The 20,519-nt window shown below is 36.9% G+C and overlaps 1 protein-coding gene across 1 annotated transcript in view; it reads right to left on the reverse strand.

Moving 5' to 3' along the window:
• Positions 1 to 20,519, reverse strand: part of ABCB25 (ABC transporter of the mitochondrion 3) — a 115,705-nt gene that overhangs the window by 15,850 nt on the left and 79,336 nt on the right. The window contains exons 14-18 of the mRNA XM_088955097.1: positions 19,391 to 19,446; positions 17,018 to 17,098; positions 16,812 to 16,877; positions 16,640 to 16,732; positions 10,677 to 10,741 (exon numbers count right to left, since the gene is read on the reverse strand). Of these exons, the coding sequence (XP_088811223.1) occupies positions 10,677 to 10,741; positions 16,640 to 16,732; positions 16,812 to 16,877; positions 17,018 to 17,098; positions 19,391 to 19,446 (361 nt within the window). The remainder of the gene's footprint in view (positions 1 to 10,676; positions 10,742 to 16,639; positions 16,733 to 16,811; positions 16,878 to 17,017; positions 17,099 to 19,390; positions 19,447 to 20,519) is intronic.

The following is a 20,519-nucleotide window of genomic DNA, read 5'->3' on the forward strand; positions in this document are numbered from 1 at the left end:
TTCCAAAAGACACAAGTTTTACCCCAAAGCTTAGAAGTGTATCTTCCTTGGTTATGCCTCCAAAAGAAACAAATTTGTTTGACCTCAAGGCTCAAAAGTGTATCTTCCTTGGTTATGCCTTCACACAGAAAGTGTATCTTCCTTGGTTTTGCAGAGTCAATTCCTTTCTATAGCCATCCTTCTGAGGGGGAAACATCTCTCGAGTTGTTTTCTTCATACCTTCCTTTGCCAACTCCAATTGAGTCTTGTGTCGAACCCTCCACAGTTACCTCCATTCCTGTGGAAGGATCGTCGATGCAAGTGGGTTTTCACTATCAAGTATCGTGTAGATGGATCAATTGAGAGGTATAAGGCCTAGCTTGTTGCCAAGGGATATACCCAGGTATATGGGATAGATTACACTGAGACCTTTTCTCCAATTGCTAAGATGACTTCGGTGAGAGTTCTTTTATCCTTAGTAGTGAGCTATGATTGGCATCTATATCAATTTGGCGTTAAGAATGTATTCCTGAATGGTGATCTCACTGAAGAGGTATATATGTCCCTTCCTCCTGGTATATATGGCAAGGAAATGCAGGGTAAGGTGTGTAGATTGAAGAAATCACTTTATGGCTTGAAACAATCTCCACGTGCTTGGTTTGACAGGTTTAGGACTTCTCTTGTTTTGTTCAGCTTGTTAAGGGAAAAGGCACTTTGGTGACATTTCTTATAGTTTAAGTAGATGATATTGTGGTTGCTGGCAGTGATACAGAAGAAGTTAGTGCTCTCAATAAGTTTCTCAGTTCTAAATTTGAAATTAAGGATTTAGGGGAGTTGTAGCATTTTTTGGGCACTGAGGTTGCTAGGTCCAAGGAAGGTATCTTTATTTCTCAACAAAAGTATGTGCTAGACCTTCTTACTGAGACTAGAAAACTTGGTGCTAAACCTGCCTTTACCCTTATTAATGTGAATCATAAACTTTTAGATGACAATGGAGTGTTTTAGAGAATACTGGGGAAATTTCTTTATTTATGTATGACTCGTCCAGACATTTCATATGTTGTGAGTGCCATCAGCCAATTCATACATGCTCCCAAAGACACACATATGGCTGCTGCAAAAAGGGTGTTATGCTACCTTAAGGGAACCCCTGGAAGGGTATATTATTTGCTAAACATGGACACATGAAGGTAGAAGCATATACAGGTGTTGATTGGGCAGGAAATGTGGATGGCAAGAAATCCATATCAGGATATTGTGCTATGGCAGCTGGAAATATTGTTTCTTGGAGAAGCAAAAAAACAATCAGTGGTTGCTAGATCTTCAGTTGAGGCAAAGTATAGAGCTATGGCCCATGGTGTTTCTGAGTTGTTATGGCTTAGATCTCTCCTTAATGAGATGGGTCTTTCAGGTGATGAGCCATTGGTGTTGTATTGTGATAACCAAGCTACTATTAACATTGCTCGCAACCCAATTCAGCATGATAGAACTAAGCACATTGAGGTAGACAAACACTTTATACAGGAGAGAGTGGCTTTAAGAGAGGTGTGCCTACCTTTCATTGCACCAGAAGAGCAGCTAGCAGAATTTCTAAGTAAGGGAATCCCAAAGGCAAAGCTTCGACATTATGTAAGCAAGCTGGGCATGATTGACATCTATGCTCATCTTGAGGAGGAGTGTAGTGAGAATGGGCCGACTGGGCCTTAGTGTTTTTTATTTTTTTTTTAGTATTTAAAAGTTATGTTTCTTAATTATGGGCCTTATGAGCCTTCTTTTATTTTCTATAATTATTTCTTTAGTGTTGGCCGCCCCATTAAGGGCATCCAAGTAATTGTACTCAGACTTAGAATTACTAATAAAAGTGATGAAAGGGGGCTAGAGAGAGTGTTTCGAATTCTTCTTTTCTCTCTTCCCTTCTTTTCTACTTCCACAACCTATTGCTGAAACTTATTTCTTCTTCTTTCTATCTCTCTTTTCTCTTTTCTTGCATTATCTGAATTACCGTAGGTGTAATTTTCAACCCAACGTTCTACTTTTTCTAGCAAAAATTTTGTTATTCCTTTCCTCCCACACTTCCCAAGTAACAGCTGCCTTAGTAGCTCTCCACATTATTCTCCCCCTCTTCTTTTGTTGCCTCAAGAAGTTAGGATTGAAGATGCCCATCACCTCTTGGGGAGGGCTCCACCTGCAACCAAAGAGAGAACAGAAGTTAAGTGATGAGCCAATTTAGCGTCCCAACCATTACAATCCAGATCATGGATGCTTGCAATTGCTTTGTGCCACAACCTGTCCCTTTCAAAGGGAAATCCCCACAACCATTTTCTATGAGCAATATTTCCTGACCCTAGAGCCCCTTGCTCATTTTTTCTTGAAGAGGTAAAGTAAATTTTCATTAATCAAAAAAAGAGATATACAAGAATAACTGCCCACTGCCCAACCATCACAAAAGAACCCAACACATCCCCTTTGAACAACACATTTGTACTCAGCCACCCTCTCAGGTCATCTGCAACTGAATTTATCACTTTTCCACTTGGAGCTGCTTCTGATAAAAAACCCTCCTATTTCTCTCCCTCCAAGTGGACCACAGGATTGCCAAAGGAATTGCATTCCACAAGATCCTTCCCTTTTTGCTCATGCCACTCCCTTGGCTTACTAACCTATTCCCACTTGAGCAAATGATCCTTTTTTTCCTCCCCTGGTTCCCATAAGAAACCACTCACGTATTTCCCTAGCTGTTTTTCTATCCTTATCGGAATGCAAAAGGTGGAGAGGAAGTAAATGGGTACATTTGCTAGTGTGGCCCTAATCAAGGAAGTTGACCATGGAGATAGATTTTTCTTACACACTAATAGATTTTTCTCACACACTAATTCTCTCTATTGTTATCTCTTCCTCTTATAAATTCTGTGATTTTCTTCAATATTTAGTTGGTATTCTGATATTTTATAACATGATATCAGAGCATTAATCTGAGTGGTCATCTCTTTGCTTCATGCTCTCTCTTTTTCTTTTATAAATAACTCCTATCTGCCAATCCCACAAATCGGAAATCATCTTCTTCTTAAGGTTTCAGATAATGAAATTTGGCTTGTTTTACTTATGGTCACCTCTGGTGATATAGGGTTTTTGTGGTTATAGTCCCTCTAATTGACAGTTACAAAGAGGGAAATGGAGGCTGGTAGTGGTGTTGTTCAGAATCAAAAGTCTGATGGTTTTATGGTGCATACAGCAGGTCAGTCGGAATTACTAATAATAATACCATGTTTTTAGAGAAGAATGAAGACTGAAGATGTAAGTTAAGAAATCTGTAAGTGCTGGTAGATAGTATGGTATTTTGTCTACTATAGGCATGATGTTTCTGGCTAACTCCCAAGTGTGTTGATATGTAAATCAGTCCTCAAATATTAGGTGTAAATTTGAAGATTAGAAGAAAAAGGAAGAAGAAAAGTAAGAGCAGCAACACAAGAGAAAAAGATGGCGAAAAGAGAAGGAAGAAGAAGAAGAATCGAATTATCTTCCCTTTCTCCTCTAATCCTTTTTTTATTAAGAAGTAAAGTTAGAGTAATGACAAGAATAACATAAAGAGATTAAACAAAAAGAAATAACAGGCCCATTAAGAGAGGCCCATTAGCCAACAATAAAAGAAAAGATATTACAAAAGAAGATACTAGGACCCATTCGGCCCATCCTCTTTACACTCCTCCTCAAGCTGAGCATAGATGTCAATCATGCCCAGCTTGCTTATATAATGTGTCATTTTCCTTCTTGGAACTCCCTTGGTCAAGATATCAGCCAAGTGCTCGTATAAAATGTCTTCTTGGAACTTCTCCTGAGAAACTCTTTCCCTTATAAAATGTCTATCAACCTCAATGTGCTTAGTTCCATCACGTTGAACAGGATTATGTGCAATGTTGATAGTTGCTTGGTTGTCACAGTAGAGCAACATTGGCTTCTCGTAGTCAACCCCCAATTCTTCTAGAAGGGATCGTAGCCACAGTAATTCTGACACACCATGTGCCATTGCCCTGTATTTTGCTTCAGCTGAGGACCTAGCAACTACAGATTGTTTCTTACTCCTCCATGACACAATGTTCCTAGCAACCAGAGCACAATAACCTGAGGTGGATCTCCTATCATCAATACATCCTGCCCCCTGCCCAATCAGCATCAGTGAAAGCTTCCAGCTTCATGTGTCCATGTTTAGCAAACAGAATACCTTTCCTTGGAGTACCTTTCAAGTAACACAAAACCCTTTCTACAGCAGCTAAATGAGTATCTCTAGGAGAATGCATAAATTGACGAACAACACTTACTGCATAGGAAATATCTGGCCAAGTCATGCAAAGATATAACAACTTCCCAAGCAGTCTCTGAAACACCCCCTTATCAGATAAAAGCTCACCATCTGTAGCAGAAAGCTATTGATTAGGATCAATAGGAGTGGAGATTGGTTTAGCTCCAAGATTACTAGTCTCAGCAAGGAGGTCAAGGACATATTTATGCTGAGAAATGAAGATACCATCCTTAGATCTAACAACTTCAATGCCCAAAAAATACCGAAGATCTCCCAAATCCTTGATCTCAAATTCAGAGTTGAAAAACCTTTTTAGTTTACTGACCTCTTGAATGTCATTACCCGTGACCACAATATCATCAACATAAACTATCAAGAAGGTCACCAGAGAGCCATTTCTCTTCAAGAACAGGGTATGATCATATTGAGTTTGTGTGTAGCCAAAGGAGACGAGCAGCCCTAAACCTCTCAAACCAAGCCCGATGAGACTATTTGAGACCATAAATAGATTTCTGCAGTTTACACACCTTGACTTGCATTTCCTTCCCATACACCCCTGGAGGCAAAGACATAAGACCTCTTCATGCAGGTCTCCATTCAAGAAGGCATTTTTAACATCAAACTGGTGTAGGGGCCAGTCAAAAGTAGCAGCTAGAGATAACAAAACCCTGACTGAGGTCATCTTAGCGACAAGAGCAAATGTCTCAAGATAGTCAATGCCATACATTTGAGTGTAGCTCTTAGCAACCAGCCTAGCCATAAACCTATCAATAGATCCATCAGAGTGATATTTAATGGTAAACACCCATTTACAACCCACTGGTTCCTTCCCTTCAGGCAAGTCAACAATATCCCAGATATGTTGTTATGCAAAGCATCCAGTTCAGCCATCATAGCATCCCTCCATTCAGGTTGAGATAAGGCTTCCGGTACGGACCTGGGTATCACATGGGAAGAAACAAATGCAAATAAGAGTAGTAGGAAGGAGAGAGAAGGTTGTAAGACAGGTGTTTGGAGATACAATGGGTTGTACACTTCCACTTTTCCTTGCGGAGAGCAATAGGAAGGTCAAGGTCTAGGAAAGTTGTAGATGGGTCAAAAGACCTGTTACCTTAGTAATGATGGGAGGAGCAAGAGGCTCTTCTAGGAGTGGAAACAACTTGCCCATGTCTGAAGCTTTGCCTTTGGTACCACCTTTGGAGAATAGGAGGAAGAGGAATTATAGGAGAATGAGGTGGAGGAAGAAGAGGAATAGGAATATCAGAGGTAGGTACAGTGGGAGAAGTAGACACCTCATGATAGGACTCAAGAGGAATGGGAAGAGGAATAGCTGGAGACATAGCAAAAGGCTCTTCAGATTTCTCCCCCTTAGGAGAAATGCTAAAAAAAGGAGTCAACTCAGCAAAGGTGACATCCCGAGATACAAAGCGGGTGCCACGAATTGGATCAAAACAGCAATATCCCTTCTGTGTGGAAGCATATCCCAGAAAAACACATTTATGAGCCTTAGGTTCAAACTTGTGCCTTTGATGACTATGAATATGCACATAGCAAGTGCACCCAAAAACACGGAGAGGAAGAGAAAATATCCTCATCCGGGAAGAGAAGGCAGGGGGTTTTGAAGTCAAGGACCCGAGAGGGCATATGGTTGATCAAAAAAGTAGCAGGAATAACAGCATCTCACCAAAATTTTATAGGAACATGGGATGCAAACAGGAGGGATCTGGCAACCTCAACCACATGTCTATTCTTCCTTTCCGCCACCCCGTTTTGTTGTGGTGTGTAGGAATAAGAACTTTGATGAATAACCCCAAAAGTTTCAAGATAGGTGGAGAGAGTTCTCTCGAAATACTCCTTAGCATTATCAGAACGAAATATTTTGATACGAGTGTTAAACTGGGTTAGGATGAGTTCATGAAATTTTCGCACAATAGTTGGTACTTCATCCCTAGATTTCATGAGATAAATCCAAGTGTAACGAGAGTAGTCATCAATAAAAAGGATAAAGTACCTGTAACCCCCCATAATTGGCAAATGATAAGGCCCCACGTCAGAGTGAACAAAATGGAAAGGAGAAAGAGATCTTTTATTGCTTATTGAATAAGAATGTCTACAATGCTTTGCCAGTTCACATGACTCACAATGAAGACTCGATAACGGCACTCCCTTAAACATATCTGGAAACAAATGACTCAGAGCAGAAAATGACAAATGACCAAACCGAAAGTGACATAACAAGACTTTGTTAATAGACTCTAACAAAACTGACTCTAAAGCAACTCCATGAGGTGGTCCCAAATCTCGATCCGGTGTGTCCAACAAGTATATTCCGTTCGCCTCATGGCCACTCCCAATCATCCTCTGAGATTGCAAGTCCTAAAAAACACAATGAGTGGGAAAAAAGGTTATGCTGCAATTCATGGATTTAGTTAAGCTGCTAACAGATAAAAGGTTTGTGTTAAGTTTAGGGATATGAAGGACAGAGGATAAATAAAGGGTGTCAAAGGTCTTTATATCTCCTTTACCAGAGATGGGAGCAAGAGACCCATCAGCAAGGGACATTTTCTCTTTGCCAGAGAGAAGGTGGTATGAGCAAAAGATATTAGACAGGCTGGTCATATGGTCTGATGCACCGGAATCAATAATCCAAGGGATATTATGATTACCTGAAACTGAAGCATGATTTGCAAAAGCATGAATACCTGAGTGAGCGAATGCTGATGAAGATGATGTGTTGTTGCTAGAAGAGTGAGATGAAACAGTAGCTTCCATGTGATTTGGTAGCCTCCCATACTTTTCAAAATTTGCCTTCATTGCTGCCAACTGTTCAATGGTTGATTTCTCTTCACTCTCCTTATTTCCTCTTTCAGGTACTGTAGCAACATTAGCTGCCTTAGGCTTTCCTACCTGACTACCTTTCTTAGAGCTATTGTTATTCTTAAACCTATCAGGAAGAAGCTCAGGATGAAGCTTCCAGCAAGTGTCCTTTGTATGCCTCGGTTTCTTGCAATATTCACATATCTGCTCCTTTTTCTCAGTAGGACCCTTTGGCTTTATTCCAGCGTGTGCAAAGTGTTCTGTAGGTGGACCCTACAACTGAACCTACCACCTACTCTCCTCACTGCTTATCATAGCGTATGCCTGGGAAAGAGTAACCTCATCTCTGGCAAGGATATTTTGCCTAATGATGTCAAACTCAGGGTTGAGTCCAGTAAGAAATTCAAACGCCCTATTTCTCTCCATCAACTTCCTATACATTTCAGCATCATTCTTACTCTCCCATACAACTGTCTCCATAACACCGATTTCTTGCCATAGGGGTTTCAGTATAGAGTAGTAGATTGCTACACTCTTCTCCCCCTATCTTAGGTTCTTCACGTCATTTTTCAACTTGTAGACTCTGGCTACATTCAACTTCAGTGAATAGGTCTCAGTAACACTGTCCCATATCTCCTTAGCCGAAGACATCCATAGATAATGCTGACTTGTATGAGGTTGCACAGAGTTGATGAACCATCCAATGACTGTATAGTTCTCCTACATCCATTTCTCAAATTCAGGGTCTGTCTCTTCGGGTTTCACTTTACTACCTGTGAGATACCCGAGTTTTCCTCTACTACAGACATAAATTCTTATAGACTATGCCCAAGCAAGATAATTTGTCCTGTCTAGCTTGATTGTGGTTACACCAGTCAAAACGGAATCTACCGAGCCAAGGCCTGAAACAGACACTTGCTTGAACTCACTTCCGTATGGCTCCATTAATCAAACAAAAATCAAAGAACCAGAAATTTTGTCTATATAAACTTACTTGAAGTCAAAACAGAACCCAGATGCTTGAAAACTAGGATTTTACTTCGTCCAGCTGTTGGGGAGGAAGAGAGAAGATGCAGTCGCTCCTACCAGAACTTCCCAATCTCTTCCAAACCTGAACCGCCCTCCTTTAGTAGTCACAAGACACCTCCCCAGCACAGAGCGCCACACCCAAAGTTTCACCTTTACCTGTACCTTTGAAAATCTCTAATCTGCTAGGGTTTTGGGCAGTAACAGAACAACACCGCTTCTTGGCAATATCCAACCAGATTTAAACACTCCAAACCCTCTACCAACTAGGCCAGAGATTCTCTGAACTATAGAGAATCTATCTCTCCATACACTCTCTTCATCTAAGGGTGTATGGGAAAAAAAAGAAGAAAAAAGGAAGAAATAGACCTGCTCTGATACCAAGATGTAAATCAGTCCTCAAATATTAGGTGTAAATTTGAAGATTAGAAGAAAAAGGAAGAAGAGAAATAAGAGCAACAACACAAGAGAAGAAGATGGCGAAAAGAGAAGGAAGAAGAAGAAGAATCGAATTATCTTCAATTTCTCCTTTAATCCTTTTTTTATTAAGAATTAAAGTTAGAGTAATGACAAGTATGCCCTTAAGTGGGTGGCCAGCTAGGCAGTAACATCAAGAGATTAAACAAAAAGAAATAACAGGCTCATTAAGAGAGGCCCATTAGCCAACAATAAAAGAAAAGAAATTACAAGAGAAGATACTAGGACCCATTCGGCCCAGTCTCTTTACATGTTGAAAAGGCAATTTTAAGATACCACATCTAGATACACTTTGAATACACATGGATATGGTGGAAAAATTAAGATATGCATGGATACACTAGGGATATTCAAATAAATACTACAAATATATAAATTATAATAAATGAAAGCTTTAATGTTTTGTGACCTATTAAAAAAATGCAATTAATAAGGTAAACATACAAAAGAAACATGTATTTTAATATATTACTACTTTACGTGAAGTATAAACTATGAAGATATGCTTAGGGGACACTAAAAAATGGTAAAATAATTAAAATTTGCATGTATATCTTGGCAAACCAACACTATAAATCTCATTAATGCTTATACAATAATTAGGGCCTGTTCGTTTGCTCTGAAGTCTGACATCTGAAAGTACGATAATTACATTAAGAGGTATATTGGTATTGGTGAACTTTTCTTTCCTCTGAACTCTGAATGTAGAGAACGTTGCTCTGAATTCTGAATTCTGAAAATTATCAAATATCCATTTTGACCCCATATATGAGAGTTTTTGTTTGTCTTTTAGGGGGTATCATTGAAAAAAAAAAAGTTGTATGATTGCACTTTAAGAGATAAGAGATAAGAGGAAACGATCAACCATTTTTCTCTTAAAGTTAAAAGATTCCTATTAAGAGATAGGAGTTAAGAGGAAACGAACAGGCATCTTAAAGCAATGATGAATGAGCCCTCTATATGAAGAATTTAAGAGATTTTAAGGACTACAAGGGCTTTTTGCAAAATTAGTGAGAAGATAGAGAAGAAAAAGAGAAAATCAAAATCACTCCACAAGCACCTAAAATCACTCTAGGGTTAGACAAAAAAAAACACTATAGGGTTAACGGGAATCACTCACCACAAGCACAATATGCAGAAAGATCCCTTTAAAATCATACAATATCCATCTCCACCTTTTTTACATACACACACATACACATATAAACACTACAAGGGTGGCCAGATGGCCCATCATAGGGGTCTATAACAAAGAAACAGAGAAATTTCAGAACTACTTAACCAATTACTATGAAACTTTAAACACAACTAGCATAAGACTAGAGAACTAGACAATTAGATCAGACCCCACAGACAACATACAAAATGATCAAAAATACCCTTTTGTCTAAAAAGACAAAAATACATGAAGTTTTCAATGAGCTTCCTTTATCCTTCTTTGCTTCTACATTAAGGTAACTCTATCAAAAACAAGCTCAAGCAGATCATTAGACATTTAGACCTGTGTTTTTTTTTTTTTTTCATTTTCTCCAATTTGCTGGTGAAAAGAGAACATGCAATGAACATGTATTATATGGGAAAAGGTTTCCCAAACAGGTCAAGCTGGGAGAATCCATATATAACCTACCCTATTTGAGCAACATAGACAGATAATCTGACAGATTCAAACTATTCACTAAGTAGGATACCTTGGTCATATGTTTAATCCCCAACTTCACATCGTCCCTATACGCACCTTGTATTGGTGGTTTATCAAACTAGTTTTAGCTGTTCAAAGTTGTAAATTTTTAATAAAAAAACTTGCTCATAAAAGGGCTTTTGGACCAAACTTTGTTCAATAACCATAAGGTAGAAGAATAACACGGGGAATCCTTTTAGACAGGAAACTTATTTGTGATATGGAAGATTCCAAAGTCATTTGTACTTTTCTAAATAACTCAACTAGGACCATGACAGCTCTATAGATTCCATGAGTGCAGATGCAAGAAACTTCCTTTCAACTATAAGAAAACTAGTGCATTTCAAGGGCATTGTAAACAAAGCAAAAAAAAAGACAAAAATGGGTAAAAATGTTACTTACAGAATGGCTGGGGCTTTCAGGAATGCACGAGCAAGTGCCACCCGCTGCTTCTCACCACCACTTAACTGTGAGAAACAAATTATCTTATCATAAAACCAAATAGCCTAACTCAATAATTATATGAATCTTCAATCTTTGGAAATTGCAAGTTTTATCCTCAACCTCAAAAAAAGAAATAACTTGGATATAACAATTTCAAGAACAACTTCGAATTAATATGTTTACAATGAGAACTGTTTATAGGAAAAGGAAAAGTGTTGCACTTCAAGAGATCTGGAACAACTGCCAAAGTGTATCCGTTGAAGAGCATGGGCAATTCTGGGAAAAAAAGTGGAGTATTGTATTCAATAGAGCTGTAGTCGGGTTGAATTCTGATTGGATCAGGCCACATTCGAATCTAATATGATTATTGAATATAGACATCTGAATCTAATTCGAAATCTGATTGGATTTTGGGATACCATATCAGACTCAAATTTAATTGGAGTCTGCTTTATATCTATTTATAATAAAGAAAAACTAATAATTAAAAAAAAATTATTACGTTTTAAGTTATATATATATATATATCACCATCATCATCCAAGCCTTGTCCCAACTATATGGGGTTGTTAACCCTAGTTGCTATTCAGATTCAAAATTGCAACAGATTAGTTCTTCTTACAGGTGCTGTTGGTGGTCTTCTATGCACCTGAACATACCATCTTAGTTTACTTTCTCTCATTTTATCACCTATTGGACCTATTCCTACGTTCTTTCGAATGACTTCATTTCTGATCCTATTCCTTTCTCGATTGTCACTCATCCATCTTAACATATGCATATCTGCCAGACTCATTTTTTGGATATGTTGCTTCTTGACTGCCCAATATTCTGCTCCATACAACATAGCTGGCCTTAACAACTGTTTTATAAAATTTTGGACACACATACACAAAGCCAAATAACCTGATCAGATGCATTGTAATTAGAACCACCGGATCTGAAAAATTAAATTGGATATTTAATTAAAGTAGGTAAATTAACTCAGCCAATGTGTGCTTGTCATACATTGCCAGTTCCCGAACCTAAATAGAGAAGAGTTGTCTTGAGTTAAAATCACCAAATTTTTATGAACATTGATCCTAAATTTCCATTCCATGCTCATGCTAGGGCATTCCCAAAAGCGATGCACTACACCTTAACGTGTAGTGAGAATTGTACAAGTTCTAGGGCATTCCTTGCAAACAACACATCACAACAACACCAAGTTGTGGTGAAAAAAAAGGGCAAAGCTTCTTGCATTTTTTGAATGAGAGTATGTAAAGAAGTTAGTCCAAGAAACAAGAATTCAATTTTCTATTTCAAATATAGAAAATATAACAATAAAAACAACAAAATTAGTAAGCACAATGAAGAGGAAAAGGATTAACATTGCATGGTTACAACAAAATAAATGGAAGGGGGAGAGCTACATAAATTGATGTGTTTAATAGTTGTCAAGGCGATGCCTAGGCAACAAGGCACCCTTGAAGGTTCACCTCACCTAATAACCAAGCAGTTATGTATATTGTGGTATAAAATGCTTTTATATTCTTAGTCCTTTTAGTATAATTATAAAATAGACATTATTAAACTAAAATATTCATTTTGTGTGTTTATATGCTAATTTCTTTTTATTATTTTCTTATTTGTTAGGGTTCAAGCAATATAAACATTGTTAAATGTTGTATTTATCCTCAAAGACTTCAAAACCAAAACCAATAAGCAAGGAAGAACTTAAAATTTTGTCTTTTTTTTATCATTTAAAATTTTGTCTAGTTAACACATTATCTTCTTCCACATCTTCCTATAACAAAATAGGGGTTCATATTTTCATTTCTTTCTTCTTTTTCTTATATTTATCTTCAAAGACTTCAAAACCTAAACCAATAAGCAAGGAAGAACTTAAAATTTTGTCTAATTAACACATTATCTTCTTCAACATCTTCCTGTAACAAAATAGGGGTTCATATTTTTTTAATTTTCTTTTCTTTCTTCTTTTACTTATAAATAAGTTGATTTTCTATACTTTAACATGAAGTTTATACCTTTCTTATGAAAATTATGGATAATTGTTAAGGTAATATGATTATGGAACCTAGGGAACTACCCTATGATATATGTTTTTTACTTGAAAAAATTCATCACCTAGGGGACAACTAGGGGCCCACCTAGGCGACTAGGCAACAAGGCGCCCCCTGTCGCCTAGTCTCGCCTTAGCATCTTGAAAACTAAGTTATAAACGATGGTACATGAGAAAAGTAAAAAAATAGAAATGGCATTAGCAATAATAATTGATAAAGATCTAAAAATTCAACTAGACTTCTTTTAGGTGAGGAACTTATTAACATAATTAGTGCTTATGCACCTCAAGTAGATATAAAAAAATTATAAGACAACAACAAAAAAAATATATTTCTAAGGGAAGTTTAGATGGGTGTGTGGGGAGATGTAGGATATGATATGGTGCAAGGATGATTTGGTTTTTGGCACTACAACAAAACAAAGATGCAACTCTAAAATTTACAACAGCCTATGATATAGCAACAGTAAACACATATTTTCAAAAGAAGAATGAATATTAATCAAACTCAAGTCAAATAGGCATTCTTCCTTAATAGGAGAATAAAACAAGTGATGTGTACGGATTGCAAAGTTATTCAAGGGGAAATCTTAATTGCACAAGCTACTTACCTCAATGGTTTCACCATTGCCTTCTATCAAGATTGTTGGGAGTCAATGAAAGGAGATCTTATGAAAATGTTTGAGAAATGTTTTTGTAAGGGAATTATCAACAAGGGTATTAGTGCAACTCTTATTGCCTTGATCCCTAAGAAAACAGGTGCTTGCCATCCCAAGGATTTTAGAACGATCAGCTTGGTGAAAAACCTGTATAAGACCCTAGCCAAGGTACTCTCCTTTCATTTAAAAAAGGCCCTCCCATCAATTATCTCTCAATTCCAAGGAGCTTTTATTCGAGAGAGACAAATCCCAGACCAAATGCTTATTGCCAATGAAATGTGTGGAAGATTTTAGAAAATCAGAAAGGGTATCATTTGCAAATTAAGTTTGGAAAAGAGTTGGGATTTTTTTATCGAAGTGATGAAGAAGAGGTAGTTTTGGTGCTAGATGGTGCAAATGGATAAAAGGGTGCTTGCAAACTTGCCAATATTCAGTCTTGGCTAATGGGGTAGTTAAAGATTTCTTGGTGCCCATAGGGGTGTGAGACAAGGGGATCCACTCTCCCCTTTTCTTCTCACTCTCATTGCAGAGGTGTTTGGTAGATTGATTTCTAAAGCTTATAGAATGGGGGTAATAAAAGGGTGGAGAGTTGGAAGAGATAATGTGGAAGGTAACTCATCTTCAAATGTTTTATGAGTAATGAATGATTTTCTTAAAAATTAGAAAACATAAATGACACACAGAGAAAACTTCCCACAATGAGGCATGAGATACAGCATCAATAACTCATCTTCGATTTGCAGATAATATCATTATTTTTTGTCAAAATGAGGGTGAGCAAGAGGCTAGAAATTTAAAATTGTTGGTGAGCTTCTTTGAGAAAGTGACGAATCTCAAGGTGAATCTCAACAAGAGTATGATTGCAGGTGTTAATATGGGGAAAGAAGAGGATGGGTTGTGGGCAGGGGAATTAGGATGCATGACAACTAATTGGCCGTTGAAATATTTAGGACTTCCTCTTGGTGCAAATTCTAGAACCTTGGCTTTCTGGAACCCGGTGGTGGAAAGGTTTGAAAAGATATCGGTAGTGTTGAAAAGGAATTATATTTCTCTTGGGGTAGGATAACACTCATCAAATCCACCTTAGCTAATCTTCCAGTATATTTCCTTTCAGTATTTAGCATGCCCCAAGCCATTGAAAAGAGGATCGAGAAAATTATGAGGGATTTTCTGTGGGAACCAGGGGAGGAAAAGAAAGATCATCTAATTAGATGGGAAGTGGTGAGTCAAAGTAAGGAATGTGGTGGGTTGGATTTAGGAAGAATGAAAGAAAAGAATGTGTCTCTTTAAGATAAGTGGTTGTGGAGATTTCCACAAGAAACAGATAAACTGTGGCATAAGGTGGTGATTAGCATTCATGGGATCTCTAAGAATGGTTGGAATGCTGGAGTGTCCAACAGGGCTTCTAGTGCGTCTCCTTGGAAAGCTATTCATAAAGTTATCCTGCACTTTGTTACTCACATCAGATTTGATCTCAACTCAGGTAATAAAATTAATTTCTGGGAAGATCTATGGCTGGGTGAGGCTCCCTTAAAGGATTGTTCCCATCAATATTTGCTCTTTCTGTCTCTCATCTTTCAAAGGAAACCCTATTTCTGAATGTGTAACTCCCTCTCCCTCCTGTTTTGGATTTGGTTGGAACTTGGGCTTCCATAGGAATGTAATACAGAATTGAGTTGTGTATAAAATCTCTTACAAATTCTTGATGGAGTATTCTTAGATGAAAATAAAGGAAATAGTTGTATCTGGTCTATTCATCCTTCAAGGGCATTCAGTTGTGCCTATTTCTTTAAATCTTTGTCTTCTTTAATGTTAAAGGTAGCACATTGGGTGAAATCAATGAATTTACTCTCAGATTTTACTCACGATGATGTAATCAGAACGTGGAGCACAATTGCAGCTTCATCATCCTCAAAGAAGAATATTCTAAGAGCTTGGGGCCCACCTGAGAATGGCTTCCTCAAACTGAACTTTGATGGAAATAGTTTTGGAAACCCGGGTCCTTTTGGAATGGGAGGGATGATAAGGGATGAAAATGGACTAATTTTGGGTTTGTTCTCAGGACCGCTTGGAGTAAGGGACTCAACAACAGCTAAGTCGAAGGCAGTGGTTTTTGGAATTCAAAAAGCTGCGGAGATAGGGATAAGGAAATAAATGAAGGAGATTCTAAAGTAACCATAAGCTGGCTGAAATGAAATGAGAAGACTCCTTGGTGTTTCAAGAAGGAAATCAAAAAGTTTAGGAGCCTTTCACGGGAGATGAAATTGGATTTTCATTGGATCCCAAGATCAGCCAACTGTCTAGCAGCTCACTTGGTAAAGCAAGGGGTTAACAGGGAGCATTGTTTCTGGGATAATTTGTAAAGCTAAAAAGGTATAATTTTTCTGTTATTTGATGTTTTTCTTTGCTAAGTTTGTTTGGGGGTAGCCAAGGCTATCTAAAAGTTGTAACTTTTTCTCTCTTCATTAATAAATTTTCTGTTGCTAATCAATAAAAAAAAAAACATTTCTTAGAGTTCCAGCAGCAGGAAGATACTATTGGAAGGAGGGTTAGACACTTAGACCTCCCTCCATTGGGATTGTAATTTAGATCTAGTAACAACAAATCAAATGGTACTACAGAAAACTGTATGTACAAACTGGTTCTCATACTGGTGATAAGTCATCAGGTGTCTATAGGTGTTTGACATGTCAACCTCCAAACATCATGCAAGGAGACATAGTGATAAATAATACTCATATCATAGATAACTCAGAATATAGTAAAACCAGACTTTTTTTTTATAGATATTAAAGCATACATTCCCTATTGGATTTTTTTGTCGCATGATATCTTATTTAACTACAGCTTGGAAAACCTCCAAAATAAGAAAATTAGGTATCATAATAAATTCCAAAGTTGGTGCAAGTGTCTGGCATACGTAGACCCTACAGTTTCAAGGTGTCTATAGAACACCTTTGAATACTGTTATAGATGTACCTTAGTATAGTTAGCACTTGATCATGGTAACCACAAGAAAGAAAAAGTATTTAGTTCTCAGTAAAAATTAAGCAAAGTAAAATAAGGAACTTGAACTCTATCATAAATGAGGTATTCAGGAACACTCTTTAAGGATATAATAGATCACTTTCTCATGCTTTGTGGACAGGAGTTAAGAAAAAAATAGCAGGTTTCAAATCATTCCTTTCATTATAGCTCACCTTAAGTCCACGTTCTCCAACCACAGTTGAATATTTCTCTGGAAAATTCATTATAGTTTCATGGATGGCTGCACGTCTAGCAGCATTATATACCTAAATTTTAGAAAAGTAATCAGAATGGGTGTCAGGCTACAATGTTCGAAATATGAAAATTAAATGGCACTGGACTAACCTCCTCTTCTGTTGCTGATAGACGGCCATAGTGAATGTTATGGAATATTGTATCATTGAAAAGCACCTTCCCATTAAAAACCAAATCACCAAAGTTTAAGCATACATGAAATTATGAGATACAACAAAATAGTTTGCAACTTTATGTGACGAGAAAACAAATACCAAGAGTAAAGAAACAAAATTTTGTTTCACTTGTTAACTTACAGTATCTTGTGGTACAACACCAATAGACTTCCGGAGACTCTCAAGGGTCACATCCCGTATATCCTGGCCATCTATTCTTATCTGCCAAGGAAACACTTATTAATAGCTCCTTGGGGGAACAACTTTGATGTAAATTACTAAGCATACTTGAAGGGTGCCTCTCCTGATGTCCAGATGCTAGATGATGGAAAGAATGTAGAAATGGTAATTTCAAAGTGAAATCCTATTGCAACAGAATTTTCTGTGACTAGTGGCACTTGATAGTATTCTCACAGTGAATCACTTGAAAAGGAGAGGCCTTCAGCTAACCATCTTGTGCTAGATGTGCAACATCAGTGCAGATGTTAAACATTTACTCATATCATGCAGTATGTTTAGAAGACAAGTACAGCAGCTGGTGCATCCACAAGATACAATTGCTTTTTGACTTAGCTGGAGTTGTATTTACTTTTGCCATTTGTTAAAGCATTTGGGAAGGGGAAAAAATGAATAGAAAAACCTTTGATAGAAAGCAGAAGGATTATTAAAGATAATGTGCTGATGTGGGGAATATGATTTGGATGGATTAGTGCACCCAAAACTTATGAATGTTCATAGATTCTCTTTAGGCTCTAGGTTTTGGTTTTCTTTTATTTTAGAGAAATTCTCTTTCCATGTTAGTATTTTACCATAAAAAACGATATTGAAATATCCACCTTCTGGGGCATCCTCCTGAGAGTGGGCATAGGGTTGTCAATCGGTCTGGATTTCGTCCAATCCAGTCCAATCCAATATTGGTCTATTTACAAATGGACTCGACCAAATCCATACAAAACAAGTCCAAACCAGTCCAAATAAAATGCAAATGGACCGGATTGGGTCCATCCAATCCAAATTGAATCAAATACCAAAATACATGAGAAATCCAGAAATTATATAAAAAAACTACAACACCTTCTGCTATCCAATCCAGTCCAATTAAATTGCAAATGGGCCGGATTGGGTCCAACTCAATCCAAATTGAGTCCAACACCAAAATAACATGAGAAATCCAAAATACATATATATAAAAAAAAACTACACCACCTGCTACAATCCCATCCAATCCAATTAAAATGCAAATGGACCGGATTGGGTCCAATCCAGCCCAACTAAAATGCAAACGGACCGGATTGAATCCAAATCCAATCCAAAGTAAATGAAGAGAAGTACTTTGATAAAACAGATTTCATAAAAGTGCTTTTGTAAACGTAGTTTCATAAAAATGCTTTTGTAAAAGTGTTTTCATAAAAGTACATTGATAAAAGTACTTTGATAAAAGTACTTTGATAAAAGTACTTTGATAAAAGTACTTTGATAAAAGTACTTTGATAAAAGTGTTTTCGTAAAGTGCTTTTGTAAAAGTACTACAAAAGTGCTTTCGCAAAAGTGTTTTCATAGAAGTAATTTCATAAGAGTACTTTCATAAGGGTACTTTTGTGAAAGTACTTTTATAAAAATGCTTTCACAAAATCACTTCCGTAAAAATGCTTTTATAAAAATAATTTCGTAAAAGTGCTTTCATAAAAATGCTTCCATAAAAGTGCTTTCATAAAAATGCTTCCATAAGAGAGATTTTATGAAAATACATTTTGCAAAAGTTCTTTTATAAAAATAATTTCGTAAAAATATTTCAAAGTACTTTGGAGTGTTTTTATAAAAGCACTGTGGTTCGCATATTTAATGACTTTGGACTACCAGACCAATCGGTTTTGTCCAAATTCGGTCCACTACGTATACAGGCCATTTATATTTGAACCGGTCTGAGTCCATATAATCTTTTGGACCGTCCAACCCATCCAAAAGACATTTGGACTGGATGGGGTCCAATCCAAATCCAGTCCATTGACACCCCTAAATGGGCACTACCCCAGCATTAATTATACCTGCATAGATAAATTCCATTTTTTGAACATTACAAATTTACAATATGATATCCCATAAACATAAGATTTAGCCATTTCTATTCTGAAAATAATAACTGCATAGGACAGCCTAATCTCTGTGCTTTTAGTCAAAAGTTGGGAATTTGGGAAATAGTATCATTACTTTGGTTTAAGAATAAATTTGGAGCTGGCAAGCATCAGAATGAGCGTTCAAGTCTGGGAACGTCCACTTTGCAGGAAAAGAAATGCCAAAGGTTTTGACTGTTTCCAGTCTACCCCTCTCAAGACCCCAGATAGCCGGGAGGCCCAGGACCAACATCACATAATGGCCTAACTTCAGAGCATATAATTCATATGATGAAAAAATAAGCTATAAGTCAAACTATACAAATTGCACATGTGACAATATTGGACGTTGGTACCAAATAATTTACCAATGTAAGAAAAATATAAGAAATAAATTACTCACAGCTCCTGAATGAGTGTCAAAAAATCTGTACAGCAATCTAAGTATGGTTGACTTACCTGCACATCATGATGAATAAATTAACAGCAGCAAGAAAATATGAAGAGTAAAATACACATTTTTTTATGCTAAAAACAATAAAGATTTGTCATGGTAAATGTAAAATTCAGTGAAAAGAAAAAAAAAAGAAATATAAGAGATACAGGATCTGCAGAACAATAACCCAAAAAGAAAAAGAAAAGGAAAATAATCAACACCCTCAAATGTCAACAGTGAGCACACGTGAAAATCTACAACAAACTACCTCAATATACAAAACAACCAAGCTCAACCCCAAAAGCCAACCAGCAAACTACACAACTCTAAGACACAACATAACCACCATGACTGTTTAAATATTTAGTGTTTAAAGTGTATGAGGAATGGGAAAAACTCGGTCCCAGTCCATACAGCTTCAAACCTAGTCTTTCAAGAAAAAGGTAAGCATAAAAAAGTTGACTACCACTTTGTGAAGGAAAAAGTACTACATGGAACTTCTTTTTGTCAAAAACAACAATAAATACCATTTCTTTTAGACAAAAGAGTACAAAAGTTCTTCCTGTGTACATGACACTTTATGATTTACAGAACAAGCTAACTTAGTGATACTATGAGCCAAGATATTCAGGTTCCTATTTACAAAACATAACTTCACATCTTTAAATTTACTCTTGACCTCCTGAAATTCATCAAAAAGAAACATATTCTCCCAGCTGAACTCCTTTGTCTTTCCTGAAAGCTTCCAAACAAGTTGTTGAGTGTCTGAGAAAAGTAGGACTTTTTAAAGCTTATATTTATAGCTTCCTTTTAAGTTTATTTCTACTATATCCGTATGGTCTGACTCTGACAATCAGTAAGCAGATCTGTTTGTTGAAAAGTAGAAGATTGACTCTCTGATTGAGTCTCCAAAGTTTTAGGTCCATCAGTTTAGGAAACATACATAAGTTAGTTTCCTAGAATCATGGGATATTAATTGGAGAATATCACTGACATAGAAATTAGTTTTCTAGGAAAAGTTAGTTTCCTATTTTATCGCCCTGTAAGTTAGCTCCGTAATTCTATATAAAACTGTGTATATGCTCCTTACAAGACA

The sequence above is a fragment of the Nelumbo lutea genome, chromosome 7 (assembly GCF_056320005.1).
Source record: "Nelumbo lutea isolate HS-2025 chromosome 7, American lotus-T2T, whole genome shotgun sequence".
Classification (NCBI taxonomy): domain Eukaryota; kingdom Viridiplantae; phylum Streptophyta; class Magnoliopsida; order Proteales; family Nelumbonaceae; genus Nelumbo; species Nelumbo lutea.